The 24,275-nt window shown below is 37.8% G+C and overlaps 6 protein-coding genes across 7 annotated transcripts in view; 3 read left to right on the top strand and 3 right to left on the bottom strand.

The window, feature by feature from the left end:
- Positions 1 to 24,275, top strand: part of LOC124641125 (calbindin-32) — a 154,632-nt gene that overhangs the window by 66,431 nt on the left and 63,926 nt on the right. The window lies entirely within an intron of this gene.
- Positions 3,763 to 7,583, bottom strand: LOC124641132. Its single transcript, XM_047179115.1, has 3 exons — positions 7,429 to 7,583; positions 6,879 to 7,015; positions 3,763 to 4,108 (listed from the first exon to the last, which is right to left on the bottom strand). Exons 2-3 carry the CDS (start codon positions 7,013 to 7,015, stop codon positions 3,877 to 3,879), a joined length of 369 nt encoding a protein of 122 aa, XP_047035071.1. The 5' UTR covers positions 7,429 to 7,583; the 3' UTR covers positions 3,763 to 3,876.
- LOC124641124 (leucine-rich repeat-containing protein 71-like) lies at positions 13,339 to 15,023 on the top strand. The gene is made up of 2 exons (XM_047179106.1): positions 13,339 to 13,453; positions 13,720 to 15,023. The coding sequence occupies exons 1-2, from the start codon at positions 13,339 to 13,341 to the stop codon at positions 15,021 to 15,023; spliced, it is 1,419 nt and encodes a 472-aa protein (XP_047035062.1).
- LOC124641133 lies at positions 15,957 to 16,979 on the bottom strand. 2 transcript variants are annotated; one of them, XM_047179116.1, is made up of 3 exons: positions 16,873 to 16,979; positions 16,663 to 16,799; positions 15,957 to 16,279 (listed from the first exon to the last, which is right to left on the bottom strand). In XM_047179116.1, the coding sequence occupies exons 1-3, from the start codon at positions 16,873 to 16,875 to the stop codon at positions 16,054 to 16,056; spliced, it is 366 nt and encodes a 121-aa protein (XP_047035072.1). In that variant the 5' UTR covers positions 16,876 to 16,979; the 3' UTR covers positions 15,957 to 16,053. The 2 variants fall into 2 exon arrangements, with proteins under 2 accessions (XP_047035072.1, XP_047035073.1); XM_047179117.1 differs by having other exon boundaries at positions 16,663 to 16,793; positions 16,873 to 16,927.
- On the top strand, positions 17,727 to 18,746 carry LOC124641135. Its single transcript, XM_047179118.1, has 3 exons — positions 17,727 to 17,777; positions 17,857 to 17,987; positions 18,424 to 18,746. Exons 1-3 carry the CDS (start codon positions 17,775 to 17,777, stop codon positions 18,647 to 18,649), a joined length of 360 nt encoding a protein of 119 aa, XP_047035074.1. The 5' UTR covers positions 17,727 to 17,774; the 3' UTR covers positions 18,650 to 18,746.
- On the bottom strand, positions 21,535 to 22,937 carry LOC124641136. The gene is made up of 3 exons (XM_047179119.1): positions 22,861 to 22,937; positions 22,393 to 22,499; positions 21,535 to 21,870 (listed from the first exon to the last, which is right to left on the bottom strand). The coding sequence occupies exons 2-3, from the start codon at positions 22,497 to 22,499 to the stop codon at positions 21,639 to 21,641; spliced, it is 339 nt and encodes a 112-aa protein (XP_047035075.1). The 5' UTR covers positions 22,861 to 22,937; the 3' UTR covers positions 21,535 to 21,638.

Raw genomic sequence — 24,275 nt, forward strand, 5'->3', positions numbered from 1 at the left:
ATATGTGGCCTGAGAAAACTGTTGCGTACGTGTGAGGAGTACGCTGATGTGCACGGTCTAAAATACAATGTAACGAAGAGTAAATACATGGTTTTTGAGGAAGCCGGCGCTAAATGTCCACAGAACCTACCACCTGTTCGACTCAATGGTATTTCTCTAGAGAGAGTGAGTCAGTTCACTTATCTGGGTCATATAGTTACAGTCGACCTCAAGGACCATGCGGATATCGAACGGGAACGGAGGGCACTATCAAGGAGAGCCAATATGTTGGCCCGCAGGTTTGCTCGATGTTCCACAGATGTGAAGATCACTCTTTTCCGTGCATACTGCACGTCTTTGTATACGTGTAGTTTATGGGCAAAATACTCACAAAAGTCCTTTGGTTCCCTTCGTGTCCAATTTAACAATGCGTTTAGGGCGGTTTTGGGGTTGTCTCGTTTCTGTAGCGCATCAGGCATGTTTGCAGCAGCGAACACCGACTGCTTTAACAGTAACATGCGCAAAAGAGGTGCTGCCTTGGTGCGCACGGTTCGAGCCAGCTCCAATGCCGCTCTAGCAATGATAGCAAATAGACTGGACTGTCCCTACATACGGCATTGCTGTGAAAGACACAACCCGCAATGTCGAATGAAGAGATTATTTTAACAAAATGTGACTTTCATTTCATTTTATGGTGACATGTAATTATAACTTTGTAGTAATGTAATTTTAATCGTATTTAATGAATTAATTGTCCATCTTTATTAGGTAATTAATGTATTTAATTTTGATTTTAATTTATTTTTATTTTACTTAATCAATTCTAAATTTCTATATTTTATTTTATTGGTAATTTTTATTGTTTTATTTATTATAATATAAATGGCAAAATTGTTATATGTTATATTGTTATATGTGTCAATTTTAATTAATTTTTCGTAACTATTAAAATTAAATTAAGGTCTATGAGTGTCACAATATGGGTTATGATTACCTGAAATAAATGTATTTTATTTTATTTAAAAAAAAAAAAAAAAAAAAATGGGTATTATTGATAAATGATACCGTTATGTATACTAATATTATAAAGAGGTAAACTTTGTTTGTTTGTTTGATATTGTAATGAATTTACTTTTTTTGATTGTAATGAATAGGCTCAAAAACTACTGAGCCGTTTTTAAAAATTCTTTCACCATTCGAAAGCTACATTATCCACGAGTAACATAGGCTAATTTTATCCCGGTACGGGCAGTAGTTACCACGGGACGAGGGTAAAACCACGGAAAAACGGCTAGTTATTGATAAATGTAAATAAAACACCTTTATACAGGTATGCATATACAAGGTGTTGATTTGCATTTGTGCCATACTTCAGGAGGAGGACATAAAATACGTAAATAATCGATTGGAATTACAATAGACGGGAAATGGCTAATATGCACTGCTTTTTTTGTCATTGTAATGTCGTAGTATTTCAGAAGTAATCCAATTTTATGAATGAAATTTGTGAACAATCGTTGCGTGTGCTTTATGTTTGCGTTTGTCTGAGGGCGCAGCACGGTTTTAAGGCCAATAACACACGCGCCAAGTTTAAATACGGCTAGATGACATTGACGGAATTCCGAAAAAATAATAATTACGTACCAATTTTTTTGTTGATTTGGGTCGAGAATCATTAGCATAATTACGTCCTTGAATATGGCACGGATGCAAATCAACAGCTTGTATTTATTAAAGTTAACGTCCATGGAAAAGGAAAGAAGAGCGGAGATGCCATAATGCCAGGCGCCTTCTTCCAGGTCATACGTACGGTGGGCATGACCAAAACGATCAGTTACTGATGAACTCACGAAGCGTTCAGGTTCTTTGAAACATCCGTCAACGATATTTGGTATAACAAAAAATGACCGGGTCCGATGAAGACGTATGAGTACGAAGACAGTAATGTTCCTTGTCTCTGCTCACCCGCATTTTGGCTGGTTACTATACTTCGGCCGTTCAGAGAATGCGTTCCTGACACCTATCAGTTAGTCACGACTAGTGATGGGCACAACATAACACTGAGTTCGTTACCGTTCCTTCAAAATGAACCGCCGCATTATTTTAAGATTATTTTCGTTTTAAATTGGCGGAATCATTTGTTTTATATTTTAGTTATTTAAGTGGAAACCAAAAAAAGGTAATATTCATATAATAAAATTGTTTTATTTATTCTTTGTTACAAGTACATTGAATTGAATGTGCGAACAGAATATTAATCAGACTCCGATTTGCTTGAGGAGGTGGTGTCTTCATCATCATCTTCGCCTACATGTATAATTATATTATTATCAATAACAGAATCAATCCTGATATCTCGGTCTAACAAAAGCCGGGTAATCAAATAAAAACAGATCGAAAACACTTGAAAAACGTGGTCTATGCGCACGAAACGACAACGGACGACTGTTTTAGCGTCACAAAATGGCGGCCCATAACGCCATTTGGGGTTACCATTTTTAATCTAAGTATAAAAATGCGGTTTGGTCATAGTTTTATTTTTATATTTCATAAACGTTATAATTAAGTCTTATAGTCCATTATTTTCCAATTCTTAAAAAGAAAATCAAAACGTATTATTTTATATTATAACTGTATAAGAACAGATTACGATACTTGCCTGTTATTTTTAGCACAGCACTACAAAATATAAACCGCTGACATAACCTTGTAATAGCGCAGTATAGATTTAGAAAAATATTGTTTACCAAGTTATTTGACACTCAGTTTGGCACAAAATTATAACATTCATTGATTATTGATATAATAATGTTGTTTTAATGCTCCTCAATTGTTAAAACGGTAAACAACCAGCAAAAATATTTTTATCGTAACTGCAACGCCATTGCAAAGTTACGTCGTCAGTTCAATCGCGACGTGTCAGGAACGCATTCTCTGAATGGCCGAACTATATTAGGCAATTTTCAGTTATGCCACCTCCGCTAGTCATTTTGTTCTTCATGGTATCGTCACTGTTGTTCTACGCATGCGCCGCTTGGACCTCTTGTACCTTCATGACACTTAGAAGCAACTAATGTCAAATTATTTGGCGGCAATTTGACAAAGGTGCCATTACTTAACTTATAACAAAATACATATTTTTTTACAGGATTATCCATATAGTCCTTAAAATTTGGAAACTGAAAGTCTGCCGCCACTAATATCACAGACATTATTGAAATAAATAACAAACACAGCTTGATGACTTTCAACGCGTCCGACAACTTCACGAGTGATTCACAAACAAAAGATATTCTACTCAAAACCTAACTATAGATACATGTTATATACTTTATATGCTTGATTCAGGTTTATTAGTATTTTAAATAATAGAACTAACTTTGTTTGTTATTTTGAAGATCCAAATATCATATGATTACCTACACAGCTCGTAGTTAACCTTAACAAAAGATATTCTACTCAAAACCTAACTATAGATACATGTTATGTACTTTATATGCTTGATTCAGGTTTATTAGTATTTTAAATAATAGAACTAACTTTGTTTGTTATTTTGAAGATCCAAATATCATATGATTATATACCTACACAGCTCGTAGTTAACCTTGAATATCTAAGTTCAAGGAGTTTAATCTATTTAGTTTTCGAGAGGTCCATGAAATGCTAAGCGATGCTTTTCGCGGTTAGTCCGTGAATGGCTGACCGTCTTTTGCCGTAACAAGTTCCTATGAATTTTGGAAGGCACGTTAGCATATAAAAATGAAAAAAAATAAAAAAAAGAGATACATTTCACAGTATTGTTTATTAAAATTTTCAGTAAGTATCTTAATTAATTTTTTAACATTATATCACCAAATTCATATCACGTCATCAAAATCGTTGTCAGCAGCGCGTTGCTTATCGGCCCCAGATTTCGATCATGTAGTAGTAGCCCCAGCCGCGGGCCGAAGTCAGTCTGATGGTGGCGTTGCTGAAGTTGACTCCTCCGGACCTGAGGGAAGGTTGGCCCCACTGGGTCTGACCGACCTCAACGGCCTGGATAAAGGAGATGCGAGTGCTGGAACTGCCACGGTACGTAATATCCTGGTACTGCACTGCGTTCGCGATCGGGGCTTTGTAGTAATAGTTTCTGTAAATAGAGATGAGGGGGTCAGAAGTGGCTACAGGATTGTTCGAAAGAGTTACCGCGGCCCTGGTACATAAAAGACCTACGAAGGAAAACGATGGATTTTTTTCAGTAGAAGTCTGACTGACACTCCCTCACCGCTGCTAACCCACAGCGGGAGAGATCATTTAATGACTATTACCATCGGAAAAAAGGGAGTCAAAAGTGGCTGTAAAGGATGCGTGTGATGTTACACATGGTGCTGCTCGCTTAAGCTTGGCTTGACACTCTAGATTACTAGGTTAAGATTTACCTACTCGAGAAATAATTTCCTAGTTCTCACATAAAAATCAAATATTACTTTTAAAGTAGGCGCTGTCTGATATAGTTGTATATAATGTCGGGACACCTTTTTCACACACGGTCGGTTAGCCCCATGGTAAGTTATTAATTAACTTGTGTTATGGGTGCTAACACAACTGATAAACTACATATAGCTACATATATACATATTTATAAATACATATCATAACACCCAGACCACGGCCAACAAGCATGCTCATCACACAAATGTCGACCGAACCGGGAATCGAACCCGGGACCTCAGGTTCGGCGGTCCGGCATGATGACCATTGCGCCATCGAGGTCGTCAACGTACATCATATAACTGTTGTATATGTATAACTACCAGGTACTAAAAGGTAGCAACTGGGAGCCGACCCCAATATAGCTGGGAAAAGGCTCGGAAGATGATGACTAGAAGGTAGCAACTGTCTATGATTGTGAAGGCTCCATAGAAAATCAAAAGGTGCCTAGTGGTATCTGTGAACGCCCTAAGACTTTATTGCACAAACAATATGATTCATTACTGAAAACACCTATCACTGTATTTATAAATAACTGTTTTCACATACACGTTATCATTAAGTGATAATAATTGTAATTATCAGTGCTGATTCGCTACTTCAGTGGTCCTTATTTGATCTTATCATCAATAATCTAAAATGAGTCATAACAAGAACCTAAGTAATTTATTTTTATACACAAGTTTCAGTATCTTTACTGAAATAATAAAGAGAAAATATTTTTTTGTTTGTTTGTTGGTAGGTACAGTAAATTGCACATAAGTGGTAACTGTCATGCGCTTTAACTCAATAGTAATAAGTACGATTTTCCTATAAAACTGTTACCACTGACCTGAAGTTGACTGTACCAGAAGCTTCTAAACTAACTTAAAAAAATCTTTCATTGTTGAAAAACTACACTCTTCCAGAATAACATGGGCTATATTTTATCCCGGTACAGGTCAGTAGTTCTCACAGCACGCGGGTGAAACCTCGGCAATCGGCCAGTTCTGAATATTTTAAGATTTGTACAACATTGAGAAAGCATGGTCATCCAACAAGGTAACGCTGTCAGCCTCTTGAGTACGAGTCGACAGCGATGGGGATGAATTTTTTGACGCGTTTTAGTTATACATACATATATTTTTTTGTTTTACTAGAATAGTTTTGTATATGTCTTGAAAATATGTTTAAATTTTAATTGTAAATATGATTAATAAAAGTAGTAAATAAAAAAATAAAAAATCATTGAGAAACAGTGAAATTAAAAATAAGTTAAAATAGTACAGCTATGTTTTCCTTGAATGTAAATCAGATCTTGTTTATTCTCCTTATCTTTAAATATCAATAGACTTGTTTTACCCGTGGTGGTTCATAGAGTGATAACTATCAGTGTGTCTTTCCATTTGCTATCGTCCATCTCAAAAAAACGTCACAATCGGTCAGCTATTGATTAACAGTTGATTAATTTAACCTATCTATGTATTGATTTGCGATTAGCGATAGAATTTTGAGATTAGCTTCCTAGAAATGATGTCTTTCGATTCCTAATCACAAAACTACGGATAGATAACTTACACAAATCCCTAATTAGCAAATGCGAGTTGTTATTGCGTATCCAGTTGCCCGATTCTTCTAATTTTAGTTAAGCGACATACGATTCACATTCGACTGCGATCCAATCACGACTCGATTACGATGGAAGCGTAAGTGGCATTCCGCTATTTTTTCTTTGACATAAACGTTTTTATCATTTTCTGTCATTCAATAATGAATCATTTTGTTTGCAAATGATTAACGATTGCAATATGATTGTAGAGCAAACTACCATATAGACCAAAATCACCAAAAGCAGCAGGTCAATCGCAAACCAATCGTATGTCGTTGGAATACGATTGGTCTTATATTAGTAGCAGAATGCGCGATATGGTTAAAACTGCTATTGCAATCATATTGCGAGTCGTTTTCTATTCAATTTTGACATAAGTATCTTAGGAGAATCGGGCCCCAGGGTTCTTCATCCGGCCCGATTAATGAGCTATCTAACTCTGGAAGATTTTTACTGAGATTGGCGCGTCCAAGGAAACAGACAAACTTTATAATATAGAAGTTAGTTATTAGGCTGCGCACGACTGATATTTTGTAGGAGAAAAATAGAACTCACTGAAAGCAATAGTGAAAACGCACACGTCTTACAAAAAGGCGGTCAGATATCCTTGTCAAAAGCTACAGCCAATCGGACCGATAATATGTCCTACAATTCCTACGAAGTTGTAAGTCTGACAACCAGTCGTACCAACGGGTATTGGGTTGCCCTGGTAACTGGGTTGAGGCCGTCAGATAGGCAGTCGCTTCTTGTAAAGCCCTGGTACTCAGCTGCACCAGGCTAGACTGGAAGCCGACCCCAACTTAGTTGAGGGAATAGGTTCGAGAGGTGATGAGGTACACACCTGTAGAGAAGCCTGTCACCAGGTCTGATGGCTCCCTGGTACATGTTGGCCCTGAAGGCAGGGTTCTGCTGCAGAGCAGCTGCATCACTGCAGACTGCCAGCGCAGCGAGGACTGCGACGAGGATAAGGCTCTTCATCTGTAAAATAAAATAGCATAAGCATTTAGTATTAAATCGTTTTTATACTAACACTAGCTGTAAACCGCAGATTCACCGAAGGAGTCTCAAGGGAGTAATAGATAGAAAAAGGCATAAACAAATAGTATTATATCGTTTTTATACCAACGCTACCTATTTCCCTCAGTTTCACCTGGTACCTACTGGGGGGGTTTCTTTGCGTACCCGGACAAAATACAGCTCAGTTACTTTAATTGTCATTACAAGTTTCAACAACTAAATATAGTTATGTGTATCAGAAACTATACCATGCAATTGTTTTCAATCTACTTTCCAAAAACAAAAGAAAAACAATTAGAACAATTTCATTCCTTAACACTTAACATGAATTAAAAAATTACTTCTCAAAATACCAAATGTAAAACCATACTTACATTTTCAGTAGGAGACAGTTGCTGTCTGGAGTACTAACTGAATATAATTTAACATCTAAAGGACTTAGTATATATAGAAAACAGATACATCACGATAAGATTACATTATCAGTATGACAATCCATCCAGCGATCGTGTCATCGTTGCGAAGAACTCTTTATCTCAGTATTCAATAGCTTAGTTAATGAAAGGTAAATAATATGAGGAAAATAATATGCATAAACAATAGGTTATGAGTCACCTTCTAATCTAGTTTATGTAGAAAAATTAATATCTCTGCTAATATGTTTAGATTAAATTAGTTTGGTTCATTAATTACCTTCTAATGTTAACTACTAGCTTACGCCCGCGGTTTCACCCGCGTCCCGAGATAACTGCTTCCTATAGCCTTGTGGTGACAAAAACTATTCTATGACCTTCTCCCGGGCTAAGCTACCTTCCCTCAAATTTTCGGCTTAATCGGCTCTGCCGTTCACGCGTGATGGCGTGACTAAGGGATACCTATAGGGTTTCATTTTTATATGTAGATGTGGAAACCGGCTGTCATGGTATGGGCATGTGATGCGGAGAAGTAAGGATTATGTTGTGAGGAAGGTGATGAGCAAGAATGTGGATGAATATAGTGGAAGGGGACGACCAAAGAAACGATGGATGGATTGTATGAATGTCGACATGGCTAAAAATAATGTTACGTATTTGTGAGATGACGGCAGATCAAAGTGTATATGGAAGATGCAGAGAAGATAGTAAGGAGAATGTCAAATCAAATAAAAAATAATTTATTCAAAGTAGGCTGAAAACAGTACTTTTTGAACGTCAGGATTACACGAGACAGCCTCAAAAACGCCCACCATTCACCACTTCCTATGTGTTATAACTGGGAAGAAGAAGTGGCGCAACAACTCCCCAGCAACACATGTCTGTCTTTCTTATATGATAGCTGATTTTTAGGGTTCCGTACCCAAAGGGTAAAACGGGACCCTATTGTTTTCGCTCCTCTATCCATCCGTCCGTCCGTCCGTCTGTCACCAGGCTATATGTCATGAACCGTGATAGTAAGAGAGCTGAAATTTTCACAGATGATGTATTTCTGTTGCCGCTTTAAAATACTGAAAACTAGAATAGAATAAATATTTTCTAAATAATGGTACGGAACTCTTCGTGCGATTCCTACTCGCACTTGGCCAGTTTTTTTCCCAACAATGCTGGGGTCGGCTTCCAGTCTAGCCAGATGTAGCAGAGTACCAGTGCTTTACAAGGAGTGACTGCCCTATCTGAACCCCTCAACCCAGCTACCCAGGCAACTCAATACTTATAGCTTGGTTAGACTGGTGTCAGACTTTCTGGCTTCTGACTACCCGTAACGATTGCCAAGGATGTTCAATGACAGCCGGGACCAACAGTTTAACGTGCCATCCGAAACACAGTCATTGTTGTCTGAGATATACTTAGAAAGTAGGTACATATAAACTTGAAATTTTTCGATGAATTCATACGGAAAAAAAAATCTATGCCAGGAGTAGTTGTAACGTTTTGAGGATCTGAATTCCAAATAATTAAAAAAATACAAAAACTAAATAAAGGCTCTTTCAATGTATTATACAATATATAAGAGATTTCACATTTTAGTAATTTTAAATGGTGATCATTTTACTTCGCATTTGCGCAATTTTTGAAACTGAAAAAAGTCATGTCTAGTTGAGCGGAAATGGACGATTCTGATTGTATTACAATGTGCAAAGTTTAAGTTTAGGACTTTGTACATGGTAAGACAACAATAAGTCTATCCTCCCCACTCAGAGACATTTAATGATTACTTAAGTCTCTCCTTAGTGACGGAATTTTATACAAATCCTTCACTAAGGAATGGCTTAAGTAACCATTAAATGTCTCTGAGTGGGGACGTATATCTACGTGTACAAAGATGACACATTCAATAAACACACACAATAACTTTACTAGATAATCACAAATCAAAAAGATTAAAAGCTAATGGATTTTCCAATCTTTAAATAATAATACAAAAGTACATTTCCAACGTCGATTAATCAGAATTAGATAACAATGATTCTAATTTGGCTAAAATCATACTTGTTTTTTTGCAAAACTGTTTGCACAACACAATTTGTACAACAGTAGTTTCGAGCCTTTGAGGTACAATCATCATCACATTAGTACCTATGTACACTATCTAATTCTTGTATCTGAAAAAAAAAAAACATTTTAAAAACATAAGCGCCTGATGACAAAGTAAGTCGTAATTAGTTGCAAATTGCCAAAAAATATTTTGCAGGCGTCCCAAAAATAAGACAAAAAAGCGAAATTGCCGTCGCAATTTGTAAAGGGACTTGCTTTTCAATTGTTTTGTCAAACGTCACGGATACGTCACTCCAAATCATCGCAAATGTGACGTTCCTTTGTTTCGTCAAATATCGACTCTTGTCGGGGTACAGTCGGGCACGTTTGAAATTGTTCTTTTGAGCTTATCAAGCCGTCAATGTATAGAGTTAAATAAATATATGTATAGACGCGTCAATGATACGCTTCTTCGTCGTTCTTTTATAATTTTTAACACTCTTTTACGCGGACCTGTCTAACTGAGTTGTAACTCTCTTACCGATGTAACTGAGTTGTTTTTGAAGATAGGATAAAATGGTCAGTCCTGGCTGTCATTTGAACATATCTGGCAGTCGTTATAGGTGTTCCAATAAATATTATTTTTTTTTTTTTTGTATTTTGTATATCTGGCAGTCGTTATAGGTAGTCAGAAGCCGGAAAGTCTGACAACCAGTCTTAAAAAGGTTAACAGGTTGATCCAGTAACTGGGTTTTTGAGGTAAGATACTGGTACTCAGCTGCATCGAGTTAGACTGGAAGCCAATCTGAAACCCAACATAGTTGGGAAAAGGCTAGGGAGAGGTATAGATGATAGCAACAGGGCCATAGTATATTAAGCCTTAGTACTTGTATTTTTCGGTGTTTTCTATTGATATTATGATTCAAAAATATTGGATTGTAAAATTATATAAATAAGTGAATTGTAATAGACAGCTGTGTTGCTGGTAAGTTTATTCTTCACCGCTTCTTCTTTCCAGCCATAACACTAGGAAGTGGTGAAAGGGGGTGTTTTGGGCGTGCTGTCATTTTTGTAATTTTGAAGTTAAAAAGTGCTAATCTAATAAGCCTACTTTAATAAACGATTTTGAATTTGACTTTGAGCCATACTTTAAATTCGACATTACAGGTACTTTATATTAACCAACAGCATTCCCTACAAATTATAAGTAGGTATAAATTGAGTACGGAAGCTGAATATATGCTTTAACTTTGGCAAGAGTCCAATGTCAACTGGTTAGGTAATACGGTGACTAATCACATTGTTTGTGTCTGAAACACTTAATTAATCAGGATTGTAGTTTTGTTTATTAAAACGAATAATACGCATACATTGGTACCTATATTTTTAACGACGTCAAAAATCATAAAAGTGTAAGGGAGTGTCAGACTCTTACTGACTAAAAACCGTCGTGTTCCGTGGTAGGCCTTTTATGTACCAGGGCTGCGGTAACTCTTTCCAACAATCCCGCAGCCATATAGAAGTTGGTACCGCGATCCTTAATCTAGGAAGTTTTTTTTTGTGGGAAATCATCAAACGCCGGTCTCACCGGGGGTGCTGCGTGAGGGAGGGTCAACCAGTTATTAGTGAAATCAACGATTGCTCTCACATAAAAAGTGCTCCGCATTGATAACATAATCTTTAATACAAAGCAGGATACGACTTTGAAAAAAAAAAATTAGTTAGGTAAAGTATTTTCTTAATACTTTCCAAAGCCACCGGCATCAGTCAAACTTGGTAGTAGTCTATCCCCTGGGGAGAGGCGGAGGGGTGAGCCGGACTCTTACCGGCTAAAATCCCCCTTTGTCCTCTTTGCACGGGACGCGGGGCCGCGGGAATCCAAATTCTTCCGCAGCCCCACACTAGTGCTGGCCCTCGCTCGGGCCTCATCTCTTTCTCTTGCACTGGGTACTTACGTAAGGTTCACACACAAAGTTTCAGCCTTTATAAAACAATGTAGTTCTGGCATTCGCTGGCCCTTGGGCTACAACCATGCTCCTTTCTTACGCCCTTCATGTACCAGGGCCGCAGCAATACGATTAGATTGTACTATCAAGCATTCAGATTCCGCAATTAATCTTACTAGCGTCAATATTTATCTAGATTATCAAATCAATAGCTTGTTAATTACAGGATATTATTGGTAAATTGCTTTCAGATTTTGAACTGAAATTTTGTCGTGTCATGTTTGCCGGAATAGAGTATTTGTTATTACGGATTTAAGCTTATTATTTTAGCTTGGTCAGTTGGGTAATCATTCTAATATTAATCGGTATTAGTTGACAAATATACTGAACTAGAGCTCGACAGTTAGGTATTGTTTTTATCCTTACTATATTATAAGTGCGAAATCAGTCTGTCTGTTACGCTAGACCTACTGAACCAATATAAATTAATGGTATACAAATAGATGAGGTAGAAAGGCAGGTATTGTACACGGATGTGGTCAGTAGTTCTCTCGAAGAATTCATCTATATTATAAAGAGGAAAACTTTGTTTGTTTGGTTGTAATGAATAGGCTCAAAAACTACTGGACCGTTTTTAAAAATTCTTTCACCATTCGAAAGCTACATTATCCACGAGTAGCATAGGCTATATTTTATCCCGGTACGGGCAGTAATTACCACGGGACGCGGGTGAAACCGCGGGAAAACGGCTAGTAATAAATAAAATTGTTTGCTTGCTTTTAACACACCCGAGGTGAGGCTTACACCAACTCTTCTTCCTAGCATTCTTCTGGCAAGGGTATCATCAGCTTGCCAATAATGCTTGTTCTCTGTCAGATATGTACTCTCGTCCCATCACATTCACGACGAATTACACAATTTAACTACATAATTATAACCATAACCGGAACATTTTCAGTTATGGTTTGGCTATCGTTATATTTAAATGGTGCAACTCATCCTAAAAGTTAGTGAAAAGGATGTACAATATAGAGTACTAGCTTCTGCCAGCGGTTTCACCCGCATCCCGTAGAAACCTCTGTACGAACCCGGATAAAAAGTAGCCTATAGCCTTTCTCGATAAATGGGCTGAAAGAATTTTTCAAATCGGACCAGTAGTTCCTGAGATAAGCGCGTTCGAACAAACAAACAAGCAAACTATTCAGCTTTATAATATTAGTATAGATAATAACTGTAATCATCTACAAAGTACCTATTTTTTAAATGTTGTGAAATACACTAGTACACTGAAGTAGCAGAAACTGCAAGTCACGTAAATAAAGGCCAGACGTTAATAAGATTAGCATTGATTGGGCATATAATCTTAATTGTTCAATATTTTGATTTGATTATGCTTATTTCATCTGATAAAAGGAAAATACGTTGGTATAGGAACTATAGTGTGACTAACCGTCTTACCACAAAACTTTTAAACGTCAGTTTAAGCCTTGTCTAAAAAAATATCAAATTATGATGTTGACATATGGTTCATTTTGCAGCCACAAAATGTTTAGACAACTGTAAAACAGGCGTTAAAGTTTTTGTAGTAAGGCCTTTAGTGTTTTAGGAATAAACTTCGAAGTTATTAAACGTTGCTCAAGTAGAAAGATATCAGGAGCACTTTACAAGTAGGCACACATTTTCGCCTTTTTTACCAATTTTCTCCGAAACATAGTCGTTGAAATATTCGTGAAGTATGACGTAATAAAATAAAATATTTACGGGTGTCAAAAAATAAAAAGGAGGAGTATATAATTGACTCCTGTCATAATCTTTGTATGTCAAAGTGTCAACAGTGGTTTTCGATAATTTACATAATTAAATATTTTTCCTAATAATTATATTAAGAATGGACCAAGGAGAATGGGCGCGGCCAGACCCGACTGATTTCGATAACTTTGTACCGTGGGCTTGTAACCAATTGTCCGTCGAATCAAATGTTGTGGTTACCAGAGTCGCTATGAGTAAGCATTTTTTACATCAGTCCTCATTATATTAACACCTTTTAGCCTCTTGAGACTGGGGCTGCGGGATTGTTCGAAAGAGCTACCGCCGCCCTGGAACATACAGGCTTAATAAGAAGGAACATGATAGGTTTTAGTCCGTAAGAGTCTGACACTCCCTCACGCTACTAATCCACAGCGGGAGGAGTCATTTAATGATTTCCACAAAAAAGCTGAAGTTCGTCCGTTTATATACATATTTACATTCTCCATATATCATGTTACAGGTGAATATGTAAGCGTAGTAGTAAGCGATCGTCCCGAAAAATCGAAAAAAGCAAGAAAATCCAAGACACCGTCTCCAATAGGTTCCAATCACTCCAGCGAATATGCCATGGGCACTTCAATCGACGACAACGTCGGTGACAAACCGATTCGCATACATACGGTCTACGATCAGAGCATGCACCTAGTACATATTAAATTTCTAAAAAACGAGAGCATACCACAAGAGGTCATAAAGATCATTGCCCTCGTAATACCAATGCATAAACACCTAATATCTATTACGATCGACAGTGGATTGCGCGTCCACACCATATATGAAATAGCTAAAATCCTACCCACATCCACCATCACGGAAATGTGTTTAGACTTCACAGATGTTCCCGAAGCTAATTATCACCTTCTATTAAATCACAACTCTTTAAAACTTTTGTCGTTAGCAAAATGCAATCTGAATGATGACGTTGTTCAAACAATAGCCGAGAAACTTGTTCTGCCTAGTCCTGCGGCTAAGTCATTAACCATCCTTAATTTAGCGACCAACTTTATCACAGATTTGGGGGCAAAATATTTAGCAAAAGCGTTACGTTCGAACCGACGTCTCGGCTACTTAAATATATCTGACAACTTAATCACCGATAAAGGAGCAGGTTATATTTTCGACATTTTAGTGGAATTCCCCTTAACTGGTCAAGAATATGTTGACAAAAAAGCTAGGTATGCGGTGTACTTAAAGGAAAAGTTGGATTTAGTATACACAACTATTAAAGATATCAAAATAATGGAAAGAGAAAAAAAGGTAGCAAAAAGAAGGGGTGTTAGATCCGCGATATCTTCTACGACAAAGAGAAAGACTGGCAAAGATACTTCCAAGGCTGACATGACAGCGAAGAGTCGGTTGAATTTGGAGCACGCAGTTCGGGATAAAGCTGACGAAATAGTTGAAGAAATGGTGGGACCTTACCGTGATCCTTTCGACCGCAATAATACTATAACGAGAGACGGTGTAGTGTATTGTTTTGGTAATAACTCTCTTTGTTACTTGAATATAGCTTACAATAATCTTAGTCTTATGAGCGTGGAGAAATTGCGTGATGTGTTAGTGACGCAGACATTGTGGAATAGGAGCCCGAGAGGTCTGATCAACGTCAGGATCGATGGGAACTATCTTCCTTCCTGGTGTCCTCTGTTAGAAGAGATTGATGAGATCCTTGAATCTCAACTACCAACCGTTAGGAAACAGTCGGTTCCAAATAAAAAGAAAAGTGCTAGGTCGGCCGTTAGTAGGAATATAAATAGTTCGTAATTTTTAATGTACGTTTACCAAGTAATTTTTAATATCAACTTCGTATTAAGTGTGCTGTGTAGGTACTTTATTACTATTTAGATTGCACTTACCTAATTTAAATACCCCATATAATGTTTTAGATTTAGTCTACTCATAAAATATTTAGATAGGTACTTACTTGTAATTTTATATTAACTTATCGTTATTTTAGATTTATCTACTTAATGTATAATTTTAGATTTAATTTCAATTATTATGCCTAAAAATTAAAGCAAAATATTCCAGCACAGTTATTTTTATTTAAATACTAGCTTTCGCCCGCGGTTTCACCCGCGTCCCGCAGCCGGATGGTGACAAAAACTATAAGGTCTAAGTTACCTCCCCTCTAATTTTCAGCCAAATCGGTCAAGCCGTTTTCATGTTATATCGTGACAAAGGAAAGCGGGTTTCATTTTTATATATATAGATAGAAGATAGATATAGATAGATAGATAACAATTGTGGACGTTTTCGAATTCCGAAGACTTGAGGAAGAGGTTCAAATTTTAAAACATTCCATATAAGGCTCTAGACAGACGGACTGCATTTCAACTGCAAATTTGCAGTTCAACGGCAGTTCGAATGCAGTTGATACGACTGCAATAGAATTGCGAATCAACTTCAGAACACGACTGCACGCCAACTGCAATTCAACTGCAATCGGACTGCACGTTTGATTTGCAGTTCTTTTGCAGTCGTGTCAATTGCATTTAAACTGCCGTTGAACAGCTTTGCAGTTGAAATGCAGTCCGTCTGTCTAGAGCGTAAACTCACACTACAATGGAATTTAGACAAAAGCTTATGAATCACTTCTTCTATCCTTAACATTTTTAATGTTTTGCAAGTACACACGCATAGTGGGATCCATAAGGACTGTTGATCTTATAAGGTCTTTGTAAAAAAAAAGGTATGTTCAATGTCAGCAGTTTATTCTATACATCAAGGTTTCCGTTATATTCAAAAAGCTCGTCTGTCAAAAGGTATCAAATGTGGTGACAAAACTTTAGGCTTATCGTCCCCAGATCTCGATGGAGTAGTGGTAGCCGAAGCCCCTGGCAGACGTGAGCCTGACGGTCGCGAAGTTCCGTCCAACGCCTCCTGACCTCACGGAAGGGATAGCCCACTGTGTCTGTCCGACCTCTGACGCTCTAATTGCGGTGATGCGAGCGCTGCCACTGTAGGCGATGTCCTCGGATTGTACCTCATTCGCGACAGGAGCCCGCAGCACGGTGTTACTGGAAGCAGTTCAACGTTCAACACCAAGGAGACATATCGAGCAGACAATAATATAGAGGTACTATACACACCTAAAGTTGTGGTGGCCCAGTGGGTAAAGAACCAACCTCGAGTATGAGGGTGTGAGGGGTTCGATTCCAGGTCAAGCAAGTACCAATGCAACTTTTCTAAGTTTGTATGTACTTTTTAAGTATATCTTGGACACCAATGGCGGATAAAAATGTGAAGGAAAACATTTTGAGGAAACCTGAACTACATAGTCTGAAATCACCAACCCGCATTGAGCAAGCGTGTTGATTACCGCTCAATCCTTCTCCGTGTGAGAGGAGGCCTGTGCCCAGCAGTGGGACGATAAAAAGGCTGTAACAGTAACTATACACACCTGTACAGCAGGATGTCGTCAGGCCTGGCGTAGCCGTGGTTCAGGTCGACTCTGGCGGCGCGCTCAGCTGCAGCCGCCGCGCTGCTCACTGCCAGCGCTGCCAGGACTGCTAACACCACTGCGCTCTTCATCTGCAACTAGAACAACATCAGCTGTTGACTCACCCTCAATGTTCCTCATGTTTCTAATACATCAATTGAGTATACTCACCATGGTTAGGTTTGGTTAGTTTGGTAGACCACAGAGTGACTATAAGTTCTCCATCACAGGAGTTAGTATATATAGAAAATATTTCGATAAGATTGTAATAATCACAGACTCGGTTATGCCGAGTAATTAATCTTAAAGTCTTGCTTTATCTCAATATTAATGCAAATAATAATATAATTTTGTTATTAGATTAATTCATGCGGATATTGTTTATTAGATAAAACGATTTGTGCAGTCATTATTTTGAATCCATATTGGATTACCTGAACAGACAAATGAACTGTCCAACACTGATATAATTTAAATCTGACCAGTCCTCTCTTCAGCCGAAAGGCATTCACGCAAAGGCCTCCCCCTAGATTCGCCTTTTTGTGCGGTTTTATACAACGTATCCACTACTTTCCGGCGACCTTGGCCAGATCCTCCGTCTATCTAATGGGGGACCTGGCTGCACTGCGTCTGGGGTCGTGGTTCGTGATCGCCACTCGACAACTTTTCTGTCCCATCAGCCAATAAGGTACAAGTTATTTAACCACTGTCAGCACAAATATTTTTTAAATCTGCATCCTACACCTTATGATATTATCATGATTCGTATTTAAATTTTGATCGATTCCAAGAAAATGCCTTTCAAGAATTTAGCCCAGATGTAAACACTTTTCAGAATAATGACACGACAATTTTGTAAATAAGAAATGTAAAATCATTTACCTTGTATTTCCGGATATACAAGTGATTGACTGAAACTATTAAGATAAACACATAACAATCAGTGAGATTTCTTGTTGTATTCTTAAATTGCGATAACATAATCTTATCGACAATATTTTCTATATATACTAACTCCTGTGATTGAGAACTTATAGTCACTCTGTGGTCTACCAAACTAACTGAAACTAACCATGGTGTGTATACTCAACTTGTGTATTAGAAACATGAGGAACATTGATGGTGACTCGATAGCTGATGTTGTTCTCGTTGCAGATGAAGAGCGCAGTGGTATTGGCAGTGCTAGCAGCGCTGGCAGTGAGCAGCGCGGCCGCTGCAGCTGAGCGCGCCGCCAGAGTCGACCTGAGCCACGGCTACGCCAGGCCGGACGACATCCTGCTCTACAGGTGTGTATAGTATATTACTGCCTGCTCGATATGTCTCCTTGGCCTAAACTGCCTCGTTAGTCTAGCTGTCGCAAGCGCGGCTGCTGAGCACGAGGTCTCGGGTTCGATGCTCGGGACGGACCGAAAACACTTTGTGGGTTTTAGAAACTTTCACAAAGTAGCCTGGAACCTGAAAGTTGGTGATTGATACACCCGTGCTTCGGAGAGCACGTTAATGTCGCTCCTGCGCCTGATCTTTCCATTGCCGTCCCATCGCGCTATGAGAGTGAAGGACTAGTGAGTGCACCTGTTTCTGCGCAAATGTTTGTGCACTATAATATTATTATGTCCTGTGCATTTGGCTAATCTCCTTACATGAGAACAGCCTCCGTAGCCGATGATCGGCTAATAGGACATCATCATGTCTCCTTGGTGTTGAACGTTGAACTGCTTCCAGTAACACCGTGCTGCGGGCTCCTGTCGCGAACGAAGTACAATCCGAGGACATCGCCTACAGTGGCAGCGCTCGCATCACCGCAATCAGAGCGACAGAGGTCGGACAGACACAGTGGGCTATCCCTTCCGTGAGGTCAGGAGGCGTCGGACGGAACTTTGCGACCATCAGGCTCACGTCTGCCAGGGGCTTCGGCTACCACTACTCCATCGAGATCTGGGGACGATAAAACCAAAGTTTTACCACTACATTTGATACCTTTTGACGGACGAGCTTTTTGAATGTAACGGAAACTACGATGTATATAATAAACTGCTGACATTGAACTTACCTTTTCTTTTCAATTCCTATTATCCCATGCGTACTACATGGCATGTGTAGGTACTTGCGGAACATTAGAAAGGTTAATGATAGATTAAGTGAATGTAAGGTTCTACCTACTTGCATGATAACTAACAATTTGCCGGAAGATATATCAACCGGATCATTTCAAATTTTAAGGGTTTAGAAGTAACAGAGTTATAAAAGGCTAATAACGCATCGATTATACATTTAGGACGATCGAACCAGAAGTTTGTTGATGAAGTTGTGAAAGTTTTAGAGCTTAATTAGCCATTTTTTCTAGCCATATAACTTTCGATGCGATACTTGAAAAGTATATACTTACATCCTTATCCATCGAGAACAAAAAATATACAAAACATCCTGTTTTTTTCTGGTATTAACACTGTTTGTATCGGTACAACCTAATTAATTAATGAAACCTCACAAATGAGCATGTTATTAATAAAACCTATCACATGTTTTCGTGGTTTGCCTTCATACTTATTCAATAAGTTTCGCAATCGGGAGAGTAACAAAAGTTTACAGACACAAACACGTAATATGTGGCGTGTCACCTCTGGCTGTGTTAGTACCCAGTGACATTGGAGTCTTGCCAAACGAACCAACATCTATTTTATTTAGGTACCTACGGAATACAAACAACTGGAATATCCTTACATACTGACCCGTTTTTTTTTAAATTGCTGAAGCTTTGAATTAGTAGCTTCGATCAATGGCTTCATCATTAAAATGAAAAACATCAAGTCACCTATTTATACTAACACTAGCCGTTTTCGTGCGGTTTCACCCGCGTTCCGTGGGAGCTACTGCCCGCACCGGGATAAAATATAGCCTATTATGTTGCTCGCAGATAATATAGCTTTCTAATGGTGAAAGAATATTTAAAATTGGTCCAGTAGTTTTTGAGTTTATCCATTACAACCAAACAAACAAAGTTTTCCTCTTCATAATATTAGTATAAATAATAAAGAAAAAGTCCGTTTTTATACTCTTCATCTCCGAGATTACTGACCTGATATGAGAAATTCTTTCAATGTTAGAAAGCTACATGTTTATCAAGTAACATAAACTGTAGGTATTTTATCCGGGTAAGAAAAGCAGTTCTTTTGGAAGGCGGATGAAACCTAGGTGACCAGTTATTTATTTACTAGCTTTTGCCCGCAACTTCGTTCGCGTGGAATAGTGACTACCAGCAGATTTTTGATTTGACCAATAGATGGCGCTATATGTCCGGAATATTTTTTTTTTTTTTGTAATAAAAACTATCCTATGTCCTTTCTCAAGTTTCAAACTATGTCTGTACCAAATTTCACACAAATCGGTTCAGTAGTTTAGGCGTGAAGAAAAGACAGACAGACAGACAGACAGACAGAGTTACTTTCGCATTTATAATATTAGTTTGGATTTATTTAGTTTGGCTCTTCAACAATGATTACACGGTTACATCTATAACTATACATTTAAACTTATATCTAAGTGTCTCATCACTTAAAGAAGAGCACTACATGCACTATAATTTGCACATAAACTACTTAACTATGTAAGATAAAGAAAAGAAAAAGAGGCAGTGAAAAAACAAAACAAAACATGTTTTTACAGACTTAACACAACATGCTGTCAGACAAATATTTGTGACTAAATTAATTATCACGATTTAGAATCCTATTAAGTGAGGTTAGAGGGGTGTGAAACAAATCAATGTCCCCACTTCATTGCTCATTATTTTCGTATAGACACCCTAAACTATAACCAGCCGTGAAATTGTCGCTCATCGGTGATTCGATGGGATGAGGAAAGCCGAGTGTCTCTAAAGGTAAAAAATATATATGTGACAGAGAACTAAAGAAGTTATCAACAAGCATTGGGAAGCAGACGTGACTAGACGGAGAAGTTGGTGTATCATATCCTTGATTATTATCAAAACCAATAAATTGTATGTTATTGTTTTTGTTTACACAACAGAATAAATAATGAGCAAGTCATTCAAAACATGAATTTACTAAAACATCTGGATACACCCTCAATAATATATTACAAGTCATTGATAGTTACCATATTTATCAGATAAGCTCTGATTGGAAATCAGTATTAACTTGTGATATTTTTATATAATCAGTATAACAGGCTGATATATGTATGTATGTAAAACTGCGCGTTTGATTTCTATGTTTGTTTGTCTGTTTTTTTGATCATTACATAGTCTTTATATGATGCTATAATGATATAATTTTGTTTTCGTTTTTAACCAATTTATATGTTGCCAATGATCAAGATCTTGTTTAGAATTTTACCGCCACGTCCTAAAAACCATTTTATTATATTACATTACACAAGTATACATCGTCGTACGTCATCGTATAAGTCGAGGTGGCCTAGTGGGCAAAGAACCAACCTCTCGAGTATGAGGGCGCGGTTTCGATTCCAGGTCAGGCAAGTACCAATGCAACTTTTCTAAGTTTGTATGTACTTTCTAAGTATATCTTAGACACCAATGACTGTGTTTCGGATGGCACGTTAAACTGTAGGTCCCGGCTGTCATTGAACATCCTTGGCAGTCGTTACGGGTAGTCAGAAGCCAGTAAGTCTAAATTGAATGACAAGTTAAATGCTGGTGTGGAGCGGTGGTGTTGCGGTGCCGGTATAATGTGCCATGACCCTTAATCTCCTTACAATCCCTAGTGTCAGAGTTTTCTAAAAATACCCCTGAAGACCTCTGACGTGGAATAAAAAAGTACATATGTTGCCAGGGAAATCAAAATATACAAAGAATTACATACAAAAACTTTAATTCATTTACAAAAAACTTCAAAACATATCACAAGTCCTTAACAAGAAGCCTATCATTGTCGTTAACATCAAAACTGTTCGTCAGTTTATCGTCCCCAGATTTCGACCATGTAGTAGTAACCACGGCCTCTGGCTGACGTCAATCTGATGGTCACGTTGTTCCTGTTAACCCCCCCTGCCCTGATGCTGGGGACGCCAAACTGCGTGGCACCGACTTCTGTAGCCCTGATAGAGCTGATGCGAACAGTGGAGTTACCCCTGTAGGTAACGTCTTGGTATTGCACAGCGTTGGGGATCGCGTTCCTGCGGTAGTAGTTCCTGTAAAGATAGGTTTGTATAAGTAAGGATGGTATAAAGATTGCAAGAGTGTCTGTTGATAATGAACCCCTTAAAATCCCCATAAACGGCAGCCTAAACTTTCGGGCCCTACAAGCTGTCGGCCGATAGTTGAGCCATGGTTTTCTTTGACAGTCCAGAAAAAAAAATGCTTTTGCATACTTATTGATAGCTTGATTAGACTATCACCTGACTAAACATTGGCACTCTAATCGGGGGACTTATAAACCTGCAGAAGGAAGATGATTGGCGATTGAATTCTTAACTGTCATCATCACTCGAGCCTTTTCACAAGTATGTTGGGGTCGGCTTCCAGTCTAACCGGATGCAGCTGAGTTTTACAAGGAGCGACTGCCTATCTAGCCTCCTTAACCCAGTTACCCGTGCAACCCAATACCCTCTGGTAAGAATGGTGTCAGACTTACTGGTTTCTGACTACCCGTCACGAAAGCCAAGGATGTTCAATGACAGAATTCTTAACTGTGTATGTTATGAGTTACGAACCTGTAGAGTAGTCTGCAGAACGCACTGGGGTTACCCTGCGACAGGTTGGCAGATTGAGTGCATACTGCAAGTGCTGCCAGCACCACGATCAGAGATAAAGTCTTCATCTGAAATTAACAAATATAACAATTATATATTTGAGACTGAAACCATTAATGAAAAAATTTATCGTTTCGATTTTGATGCTTTATTATATGTTTTTTGAGAGAATAAGACGAAGAAGATTATACAGCTAAATAAAGGTAACTGATGTAATGGTAACTTTTCCTTTATGGTTAACCGATTGAAAATTCTTTCACTTTTGAGGAGCTACACTACATTCCTGTGCATATTTTTTATCTGGGAAGTTGTTTCTTCGGGACGCGGGTATAACTGAGAGAAAAGTTATTTTATTATATCGTAGTTCCCTAAGTTTTTGTGTTTTTTTAGAAAGATTTTTTTTTTTTTTTCAAAAAACAAGGGTCTTACGTTTTTGATATTCTGTATTAGTTCAGAAGTCAGCAACTATCTTAGAACCACTGATTGAATGTGAGTAAATATCAGAAGCATCGTCAATATATAGTAAAACAGATATAAAATGATAAGATACTGTCATGACTCAGACACTCATAAATTCGTTAAGTGTATTCGTTTCATAGAAATTATTTGTGTTTTATCTCCCTTAATCTCTATTTCCTCTTTTTTCCAAATTACAGAAAAATAAGGAAAAGTGATAATTATCTTTTGTTAATTAAACACAAACGAGGTGCTTTTCAATTCAGATTTATGTATATACCTATAAATACGTATATGTACGTATACCTATATATTATACATCAGGTGTTTCGCACCTAATCACATTAAATCCTATCACATATACTTTAAGATATTTTATGGCGAATTTTAATCAAAATATCCTAATCCATTCAGTGGTTTGGCCGCAGTGGTGTGATTCTGTAAGACTTCATTCTTAACTTCGCATCTGAATCCGCCGTGAGTTTCGTGATTGGCATTCTCAAACTACTCTAGCGCTACTCTTGCGAGCGTGTTAGCGAGTTGAACTAAATTAAACTTGAGATTTTGACAGATAAAGTATGAGATGACTTTTAGAACGTTTTGAACCGAATGCGAAGTGAGAGTGAATAGCGAAGTGAAATGCGAGTTGTTGTCTGAATTTTATAGAATGGACGTACAGGAGTCATTTTTCATTTTCGTAATTTACAACATCATGTGTAAAGCAGAGATAAAGTTAGGAGTATTGCAAGTTTTGACCAGTTGACAGCTGTAATGACTGACTCTTATATGGTGTTCTAACTCTCGCACATTTATTTTCTACATATTTAATTTGTTTGAAAAAAAAAATATTTTTGCGTAAGTATTTTATTCTTTTCTTTGTGCTAATCGACATATATTTGCCGATATATTAACGTATTTAATTTAATCCCGAGTAGCACAAAACTGTTGCTTAAGAGCTTTAGAGCCAATCCGATTATTACTAAAGGTGCCAAGCTCAAGCGCCAGAGCGTGCACTACAGACCTTATGCAGCAGCTTTGCAGCTAAAGGGGCACAACTTTTTGCAGTCTATAGTTCCATTAGAACTTCATAGTAGAGGCAGAAAAGCGATACAGGAGCGGCAACTAATAATTAACACCATACTAAAGCTCTTATGGCGATGATTGAATGAATGACAAATTTAGCTGAATGAAGAAAACTTCACTGATCGTTCACCTTGTCTCTCATTTATAAAATATATTTGTTGTTCCTGAGTCAGACATTACTGAATACAATTAAATATTAAGTGAAGGTAAGTGTTTTTGAGCTATACTTTGTATTATATGGTAAGTAGCTACAAACGCAAATCAGTTTATCGTGAATATAGTGCCACTATACTTCAACAATATCC

This window comes from Helicoverpa zea, chromosome 22, assembly GCF_022581195.2.
Source record: "Helicoverpa zea isolate HzStark_Cry1AcR chromosome 22, ilHelZeax1.1, whole genome shotgun sequence".
Classification (NCBI taxonomy): Eukaryota; Metazoa; Arthropoda; class Insecta; order Lepidoptera; family Noctuidae; genus Helicoverpa; species Helicoverpa zea.